Source organism: Mandrillus leucophaeus, unplaced genomic scaffold (assembly GCF_000951045.1).
Source record: "Mandrillus leucophaeus isolate KB7577 unplaced genomic scaffold, Mleu.le_1.0 Scaffold58, whole genome shotgun sequence".
Classification (NCBI taxonomy): domain Eukaryota; kingdom Metazoa; phylum Chordata; class Mammalia; order Primates; family Cercopithecidae; genus Mandrillus; species Mandrillus leucophaeus.
The window spans coordinates 1,661,145-1,671,050 of record NW_012106252.1 but is presented as its reverse complement, the minus strand read 5'-3'; the positions used below and the strand labels follow the sequence as shown (position 1 = coordinate 1,671,050).

General features: G+C 57.6%; 1 protein-coding gene across 2 annotated transcripts in view; it reads right to left on the bottom strand.

The window, feature by feature from the left end:
• Window positions 1-9,906, bottom strand: part of JUP (junction plakoglobin) — a 35,751-nt gene that overhangs the window by 18,108 nt on the left and 7,737 nt on the right. For both annotated transcript variants that reach the window (XM_011998851.1, XM_011998853.1), the window contains exons 2-4: window positions 2,709-2,924; window positions 471-730; window positions 26-264 (exon numbers count right to left, since the gene is read on the bottom strand). In XM_011998851.1, the coding sequence (XP_011854241.1) occupies window positions 26-264; window positions 471-730; window positions 2,709-2,916 (707 nt within the window). In that variant the 5' untranslated portion in view covers window positions 2,917-2,924. The remainder of the gene's footprint in view (window positions 1-25; window positions 265-470; window positions 731-2,708; window positions 2,925-9,906) is intronic.

Genomic DNA, 9,906 nt, shown 5'->3' with positions numbered 1-9,906 from the left:
TCCTGCACTGAGCAGGGGTGGGTACCTGAGCATGCGGACCAGAGCAGGGATGCCGCCCGACTTGAAGATGGCGAGCAGCCCCTCCCGGTGGTGGGAGAGGTTGTGCAGGATGCTGGTGGTACAGCGGGCCGTGTCCAGGTCACTGGTATTCTGCATGGTGCGCACGACAGCGGCCACCAGCTGGGGTGAGCCCATCAGGGCCCGCCGCGACGCCTCCTTCTTTGATAGCTGGTTCACAATCATGGCCGCCTTAGTCACCACCACCTGGAGGGCAAAGGCAGGTGCGGGGACGTGAGCACTAAGGAGGGGCCGGGACACCCTTCCACAGAGCTGAGGAGGGCCCCAGACTCGTCACATACAGGGGAGTCCGGGTCATAACCTTCCTCCTCCCCTACAATGTCCCTCCCCTGAGGACATCTGCTCTCTCCCCTCCCTGCTCAGCCCCCACCCTAGCCGGGACCCTCACAGACCGGGTCCTCGTCGTTGAGCAGCTTGGTGAGCTCGGGCAGGGCTCGAGTGGCCAGCTCGGCGTCATCCTGGTAGTTGATGAGATGCACGATGGCCGACTTGAGCAGCTGGGATGGCTCGGCCAGTCGCTGCAGGTTGGTGGCCTGCCCCTCCACCTGGGTGGCCAGCAGCAGCGAGCTGTCCTCGCCTGACACGCCAGGGCACATGGCCTCCCGCACCCGTTTGGCTCTGGCTGTTGTGGACATCTGGTACTCCAGGTCACCTGGGGGCCATGGGGACAGGGACTGAGTGCGGGCAGTGGGCTGGGCAGACACTGGGGAGCAGGGCAGGCTGCACACAGCCCCACCTCGGCCCTCTGGGCTACCTTTCACCCTGCCCAAAGCCCCAGCGCATGACTGGCCATTCTACCTCTCCCCAGGGACCTTGGGGAAGTCACCATCACCTCAGTAACCTCATCTGTAAAATGGGCCCCACATGTTATGTCCATCATGGGAATTTTTTTTTTTTTTGCACACTTATTATGTGCCTGGCAGTGAATTCAGTGCCCTGCTATTTTCTCATATAATCTGACAATGAACCTGCAAAGTAAGTACTATCATTGGCTCCTCTTTACAGATGGGAAAACTGGGCACAGAGGGGTTATAAGGCAGCCTGACTCAGGGGCCCAAACCCCTACTCCATTCTCTTCCCTTACCCATCAGGTCTCCTTTCAACCCTGAAATCTCAGGAGTCTAATTACACCCTCATCATCCCCAACAGCAGCAATCCTCCCACTATACAGGCAGGCAAACAGAGGCCCAGAGAGCCACCAACATCACATCTCACAGCAGATCAGAGGGAAAGTCAGGGCTGTGGGTTCAGGGAGCCAGGAGCTGGGTCCTCAGCTGAAACGTCAGGTTCCTCTCTAACTTCCTTCCTCCCCCTGGGTGGGTCTGGGAGTCCCACAGGTAGATGCCCAAGCAGCCACACCCTGGCAACTGTCCTGATGCCCCCAGGGAGAGGGACGCAGAGGTTCCACCCTCTAATTAGTTGGGAAGGAGGAGACAGCTGCGTGGCTTTCCCACCTGGATGCTGTACTTTTTGCTACCAACACAGTGCCTGGCCCTGCCCAGCCAAGAGGCCCCGTACTCCCCCTACCAGCTGTCAGGGAGGAGACTGGTGTGCAGGGGCTGACTCCGCAGAGCCCCACCAGCCGCAGTCCACCCTCACTACTCTCAGAGCCCACAGCCCACCTCATGGCATGTTCAGGGCCCTGGAGGCACCTGTGGTCAACAGTTCTAGGGCCTGGCTACTCCTCTCCCCTAGAGGGGCAGGGGAGGCTTGGGCTGGCAGGGCACCCCCAGCCAGGACTAAGCCCCAGAGCTGAGTCAGTCACTCGTCCCACAGCCTCGGCCTATCTGCATGTCAGCAGCAGAGGCCTGGTCTCCCTCCCAACGAAGGGCCCTCAGGCTTGAGACCTACACCTCCTCTACCCAAAGGAGAATCCCTGGGGGGTTTCTAGGGGCTAGGTCCCTGGCTCTCCCATCAAACGTGAGACTCCTAGAGCCAAAGGGCTGTGTCCTCCCTGCCATCCATGGGCTTCCTGAGAGCCATAGTGATGCCTCCTCATCAGATTCTTATTTTTTTATTATTATTATTATTTGAGACACAGTTTCACTCTGTCACCCAGGCTGGAGTGCAGTGGCACAATCTCAGCTCACTCCAACCTCCGCCTCCTGGGTTCAAACAATTCTCCTGCCTCAGCCTCCCTAGTAGCTGGGACTACAGGTGCACACCACCACACCCGGCTAATTTTTTATTTTTAGTAGAGACGGGGTTTCATCATGTTGGCCAGGCTGGTCTCGAACTCCTGACCTCAGGTGATCCACCCACCTCAGTCTCCCAAAGTGCTGGGATTACAGGCGTAAGCCACCGCGCCCAACGTCCTCATCAGATTCTTACATTCACAGAAGACAAGGACTGTGCCTCTTCCTTCAGACTGGAGGCACCCTGAGGGCAGGGACTATGCCTTCCCTCCCTACCTTCCCTCTTCACAGAAGAGGATTCTGTGACCCTCCCAGATGCAGCACCCTGAAGTAGTTGCACCTCCTCCTTCAGACTGGGTGGGCCCCCTGTTAGTATGAGCTGTGCCTCCTCCCTCAGACCAGGGACCCCCTAGAATCCGCCTCCTTTCACTCTGACCTCTCTCCAGGACCCAGGCAGGTTTTCTACCCCATGGAATATTTCCAAGGGGTCCTGACCTTGGCTGGGGGGCACCCCCTGGGTGTAGGTGGTGGTCTTCTTGATCGTGTACTGGCGCCCGCAGGCCTCATCCTCCTCCATGATGCCCTTGCTGCTGACGGAGGGCACGCAGGTGTTGGCGCCCGAATGGATACCCGAGTCGTAGGTGTACGTCTGCTGCCACTCAGTCACCTTGATAGGCTGCTCCATCAGGTTCATCACCTCCATTGTGGCTACTGGGGGCACAAAGGAGGAAGTCAGGAAGCAGGAAGTCACCTGGCCCAGCCCCCAGCTTCAGCCCATCCCCAAGTCCTGCCTGTCTTGCCATGTAATCACCATGGCCCCAGGGGTTTCAATGAGGATGCAGGCTGGGGATGAGTGGGTGCCCAGAAGGGTAACAGGCCCAGGAAGGCACTGCCCATGAGATACCCTGGGAGCAGTGAGCCCCAGGGGTGCAGCTGTGTGTGTGTCCTGGGCTTGCATCTCTGACCTCTTAGGGGGATGAGCCCCAGGGGGCAGGGCAGTAAAGGGCCAGCTGCCGCCAGAAGCCCCTGTTCACTCACCTTGCTGCCCTGACCCAACTGTCTCAGGGGCAAGAGAAGGCACCCAGGACCTCTAGCAGCTTCTGAGGTCCCCTGGGCCCACCCTCAACCACTGGGGCTCCCTGGGAAAGGCTGCAGGGAGGAGGCACCCCAGTCATTGGGCAGGAAACTGGGTGGGGCAGGGAAGCGGTCTGACAGGTTTCTCTGGAACGCCCCAGGCTCCCTCAGAGACTCCAGGATCTGGCTTTCCTACAGATTGGACAGGATCACTCATGGCCCTGAGGCCGAGGCCCTAAGGCCCCTTCTCTCCCAGCCCTCCCAGCACCTACAAGCCTCTCTGAGTCCCACAGAGCGGTTCAAATCTCAGCTACTCACTACTGGGGCAGTTCACCTCCCCGCAGAACCTCAGTGTCCTCATCTATAAAGCGGGGTCACACGACCTCCCTCAGAGGTGGTTGCGAGGATCTGGTGCATAGCCGGTGTTCAGAGGCCACGGCCATTACCATCAGCACCGCCTCTCCTCCGGAAGTGCTTCCTCACCTCCTGGTCTCCTCGAGCCCAGGCTAGGGATCTGAGGTGGGGCAGGCCTGTGGGTGGTCACTGCCGTCAGGAACCCCTCTCTCTCTCTGCAGAGGTTTAGGTGCACCTGAAGGTTAATGAGTAGCAGGGCCGTACTTTGTACCAGGGAGGTGAACTTCCCGCTTGGTCTATGTTTGGCTCCACTGTCCTGGGAACTGACCTGCAGAGGTCAGCGGCTGCGGGGAGAATGGACGCCGTGATCCCATGAGGGCCTACTATGAGCCAGACCTCTCACAGACACCGTCATGCTCATGGGCGGGTTTCAAAGCGCATGCGCTGTTCCCCCGCATACAGATGCAGGAACTGAGGTTAGAAATGGCAGAGCTGGGGCTGGTACCAAGTACAGGTGTGAGGGCACCGAGGTCTGTGGTCTTTGAACATCCCAGCGCAGCCTCAGTGAGTAAGCAGAACTCAGGCTGGTCCACCCATGAAGCCAGACAGCACCCGGGTTGTCTCACTGTGGTGGGGACCAGGGGAGGGTGGAGTGGCTGGGGCAACCTGGCCCCACCCCAGGAACAAAGATCACCAAGGATAAGTCTTCCCTGTGACAGCCCCAATGCCACCCTCCAGGAGGATGACGAATGGTCCTGCAGGTCTCACAGCTTTTTATGGCAGGCAGCCGTGAGCACACCTGGAACAGGCAGAGGCAGGGGCCAGGCTGGCTCCCAGCTGCCTCCTTCCTCTCCTCCCGCCATCCCTAGTGACTCAGAGTTTCAGGCTGATTAAACAGAAGCAGTCCGGCAACCCCAGACGGCAGACCCCAGAGAGCAGGCTCAGGCCACCAGATGTGCACAGCTGCTTCCCAGGCATTTGAAAGTGTAGCTATTTCAGGAGGAGCCCCCCCAACCAGCCCCCTTTCCACACGCACCCCTTCCCCACACCCCTTCCCCAGCAGCAGAGGGGAATGGCCACCGGCAGGAAATGGGGGGCAGCGGTGGGTGGCGGGGGTCAGAGTGCTCGGAGAAGGCAGACATGGGAAAATCCTGCTAAAATCCTGAGCTCCAATCCCAGCACTTTGGGAGGCCGAGACGGGCAGATCACGAGGTCAGGAGATCCAGACCATCCTGGCTAACACGGTGAAACCCCATCTCTACTACAAAATACAAAAAAAAAACTAGCCGGGCGAGGTGGCGGGCGCCTGTAGTCCCAGCTACTCGGGAGGCTGAGGCAGGAGAATGGCGTAAACCCGGGAGGCAGAGCTTGCAGTGAGCCGAGATCCGGCCACTGCACTCCAGCCTGGGCGACAAAGCGAGACTCCGTCTCAAAAAAGAAAAAAAAATCCTGAGCTCCTCGTGCTGTGCCGCCTTCCCCAACCATTTCCCTGCCCCAAGGGGGAGTCCCAAGAAAGAGCAGCAGAGAGCTTGGAAGAGAAGCTGCCCCCGGGAGGGAAGGAAGGTGTAAGTGTACCAGTAAACACGGTGGCAATAACCTGCTGAATGCCGCTCTGCTGGGCTCAAGGCTGAGCGACATCTGGACACTGCTGGACATCTGCAGCTCTGGTCCACAAACACACTGCATCCCAGCCAGAGGGCCCTCCTCCATAGACAGTGCCTAACCCTGGGGCTTCTCAGCTAAAGGAGAGGGAAGCGGGCCTCACTCCAAACAAGGGTCACCCCTTGCCAGCCTCACGTCTAAAGGGACCACCACAGTCAAGCCGAGGAACTTCCTCAGCAGGCCCCTCACCACCCCCACCAGCCCAGGTGGACCGTCAGGAGACTGCTGAGGGCTGGACAGCTACCCAGGGAGAGACAGAGGCCACAGGATGCCACGGGGGTGGGGGGCAAGGGTTCCCATTGGCCTTTATTATGAATCTTGTTCTTCCCTCAAAGCAACCTGGCAGATGTTTTATTATTTCCAATTTCTTTCTTTTTTTCTTTTTTGAGACAGAATCTCTCTCTGTCACCCAAGCTAGAGAGCAGTGGCACAACCTTGGCTCACTGCAACCTCCACCTCCCGGGTTCCAGCGATTCTCCTGCCCCAACCACCCAAGTAGCTGGCACTATAGGCGTGCACCACCACGCCTGGCTAATTTTTGTATTTTTAGTAGAGACCAGGTTTCACCACATTGGCCAGGCTGGTCTTGAACTCCTGACCTCAGATGATCTGCCCACTTTGGCCTCCCAAAGTGCTGGGATTATAGGCATGGGCCACTGCGCCCGGCTTTATTCCCAATTTCTAGGTGAAGAAGCTGTGCCTGCACACTGAGAAAATGGCAGCACTCATGGTAGGAACAGCATCCAGTCCACTAGACGAGCCTGAGTGGAGCTGAGCCCTCTTGCCAAGGGGAGGAGGGGACCAAGGTGCTTGCAGATGGAAGCAGAGCACCCGGCTGCAAATCAAGAGTACCAGGTTCAGGCTGGGTGCATTGGCTCACGCCTGTAATCCCAGCACTCTGGGAGGCCGAAGCGGGCAGATCACGAGGTCGGGAGTTCAAGACCATCCTGGTCAACATGGTGAAATTCTACCTCTACTAAAAAGTACAAAAATCAGCCGGGCATGGTGGTGCACACCTGTAATCCCAGCTACTCGGGACGCTGGGGCAGGAGAATTGTTTGAACTAGGGAGGTGGAGGTTGCAGCGAGCCAAGACCACGCCACTGCACTCCAAGCCTGGGTGACAACAGAGCAAGACCCTGTCTCAGAAAAAAAAAAAAAAAAAGAGTCCCAGGTTCTAGTCCCAGCTCTGCTACAAACTTGTTGGGTGTCCTTGTGTCCCTGGATCTCAAAGGAATGTTATGTCTAAGATTCTAGGAATAAAAAACCAGGATTCCCACGACAGACAGAAGGCTGAGGGTGGGCAACGTCAGAGTTGGGAACCAGTTCTGGGAGAGGACACACTCCGGAACTCCTCCTGAGGAAGGAGTCAAGGGAGCTATTCCTGCAACAGGAAGGCTGGAAGTCAGACCTCAGGCAGGACTGTCAACCAGCCCCACCCTTCTCCTTACCTACTGCCCAGGAGAACAAGGGAACTTCTCCTACAAGAAACAAAGTGCTGGTTTTACAGTTCCCAGGGTGGAGGGGGCCGCACCCAGTTCAGTCTTGTCCCTCTCCACCCTGGACATGGAGTCAGACCTTCCGCAATGCCCCTGGACAGAGCCAGGGTGGAAGCGAGAGAGACAGACGTGGGCCCTGCCCACTCGCCCCAGCCAGAGACGGACAGGGACAGAGACAGGGCGGGTTTCTGAGTTGAATGGGGGGCCTTTGTTTAGAGCCTGCTCTATTGTTAGCAGCCTGGGAGGAAGAAGCCAGATCAGAGACTGTAGGGACAGCCCAAGGACAGGAAGAAGGAAGACGGGCCCTGGAGAGGGGGTGCAGAGGACCCTTCCCCACAGGGCCCACATCAGGTAAGTATGAGCAAGTAATACAGCTAGACTGGGTGCACCCCTACCCTTCATTCCTGCCTCCTCCTCTGCACAGCCAACCTAGAGGGCTGGCACCAGGCACCCTAAATCCAAGACTGACCTGGCAGAGTGTGGCCCAGCCCTGACATTAAAAATAGCCCAACCAGAGCTACACCAGGCTCCTTCCCCAGCCAGCACCTGCCAAGGACAGTCAGCAACAGGCACATCTAGGCTGGGTTGCAGGGCACCAAAGTGCCAAGACATCTGGAAATAAGGACAGGAATGGGTTACCCCAGAGGCCATGCTGGAAGCAGGCTCAGAAACACTGCATTTGGGGACAGAGGAGCAGGGCACAGCAGGGCAGGGCTGGGTGCCCCTGAGGTTCCTTAGGCTAGAGGCCAGCAGGCTTTGCAGACACAGGCCCCCAGGCTCAGACAGCGACAGGGTGAGCACAGGATTTCCCAGGCTCAGACAGCGACAGGGTGAGCACAGGGTTCTGAGTGAGGAGAGGGGCTCGATTTCCTTAAGCCTCATTTTCTTATCTGTAAAATGGAGATGATCAAGTGACTTCTTTCATCGCTGTGACTCTGGAAGCCCTCTGTCCACAGGAAAGGCATGCATTCACATACTAGAAGAACAAAGAGATGGCAGAGGAGGCGGAAGCCAGCTGGAGCAGTAGTTCATGCCTATAATCCCAGCACTTTGGAAGGCGGAGGTGGGAGGGTCGTTTGAGCCCAGGAGTTCAAGACCAGCCTGGGCAACATAGTAAGACCCTGTCTCTACAAAAAATAAAAATAAATTAGCCGGGCATGGTGGCACGCACCTGCAGTCCCAGCTACTCTGGAAGCTGAAGCGTCACTTGAGCCCAGGCGACTGAGGCTGCAGTGAGCCAAGATCACTCCACTCCAGCCCAGGCAACAGAGTGAGACCGTATCTCAAAAAAGAAAGGTGAGGGGTCCGGGTGTGGTGGCTCACGCCTGTAGTCCCAGCATATTGGGAGGCCGAGGCGGGTGGATCACAAGGTCAGGAGTTTGAGACCATCCTGGCCAAATAGTGAAACCCCATCTCTACTAAAAATACAAAAAACTAGTGAGGCGTGATGGTGGACGCCTGTAATCCCAGCTACTCAGAAGGCTGAGGCAGGTGAATCACTTGAACCTGGGAGGCGGAGGTTGCAGTGAGCCGAGATCGCGCCAATTGCACTCCAGCCAGGGTTACAGGGTGAGACTTGTCTCAAAAAAAAAGAAAAAAAGAAAAAGAAAAAAAGGTGACGGCCGGCACAGAGACCTGCTGGGCAAGGTGGCTGGCAGTCTGCTTGGGGGGACCCTGGCTGCTTTCTCTGACCCCTGAGATGGGGACTAGGTAGGGAGCTGCCTCCCAGGCCCTGGGGAGGTGAAGGAAACATGGCTGAGGAGAAGGGAAGTGGAGCTTCGCTCAGGCCAGGTGGTGACACTGGCTGCCCCAAGGCCAGTCCATGCTGCTTCCTGCAGCCAGGGGCAGCTGCACAGCCAGGCGTGAGCATTCCCCACATAGCAGTCCCAGGGGGAAGCTGGGCTCAGTGGGGTCTCCAGCCCCCACCTTCCCCCCTCTGTCCCTGGCTCCCGCTGAGGTCTGGCCCGCAGTTCCAAGCACAGACACAAACAGACTCTAGAAAGTGCATGATGGCTTCCCTTGAGGGCCTGTCTCCCTCTCAGACTGGGGCTGCCCAAGGAGGTCTCTCCCCTCTGGCTGGCAGCTCCAGGAGGGAACCTCCTGCAGACTAGAGGTTCTCTGGCAGACACTGTGGTCTCCATCAGCAAGCTGGTCCATTCCAAGGGGGCAGAACTGAAGCAGGAGCTGTGTCAGAGAAGCTGGTCTTCGGCTTCCGGAGGAAAACCCTCACTTCCAGTCTGGAGGGCAGCCCGGGCTGTGGCCTGAGGATGAGCTGGGGCCTGGGGGAGGCTCAGGCCTGCCGACCCAGCTGCTGTTTATTTTCCTCCTTCTGGGCTCCTTCCCAAAGTAAACAAACCCGGGTGGGAAAATGAAGGGGATTTGAAGGAGAGGGAAATGCCATGGCCAAGTGGCTCGACCCGGGGACCTCTATGCTCCCCTGGAGAGGGCTCCAGCTGGAGCTCCATTCCCTGCTGGTGACCCCCGTGGGCAGATTCCCAAACCAGCAGACGACCCCAGACCGAGACTCCTGGGAATGGAAAAACACTTCACCCCACACCAGGAAACAACAACAAAAGGTTGACGTGTGTTGGTGACGCAAAATACACAAGTACTTTCATTGCACTGCCTCCAACCACCACCAGTGGGGCTTGGGCAGCCTGGGGTCCAGGGGCAGCCCACTCCTCAATAACAGCAGGTCGGACCCCAGCTGACTGAGGCCCACTCCCTCGGGTGTGATTCTACAGGGTGTGATTCTGCAAGGATCCCTACATATAACCCTCTCCTGGGAAGATCCATCTGTTTATTGTACAACACAGGCTGGAAAACCAGGATTGGAATAAAAGTTTGGCTAAAATCTGTTACTGTAGGCAGGGTGCAGTGGCTCATCCCTGTAATCCCAGCACTTTAGGAGGTCAAGGCAGGTGAATCCCTTGAGCCCAGGAGTTCCAGAACAGTGTGGGCAACATAGCAAAACCCCGTCTCTACAAAAAAATGCAGAAATTAGCCGGGCGTGGTGGCATGTGCCTGTAGTCCCAGCTACTTGGGAGGCTGAGGTAGGAGGATCGCTTGAGCCCGGGAGGAGGAGGTTGCAGTGAGCCGAGATCT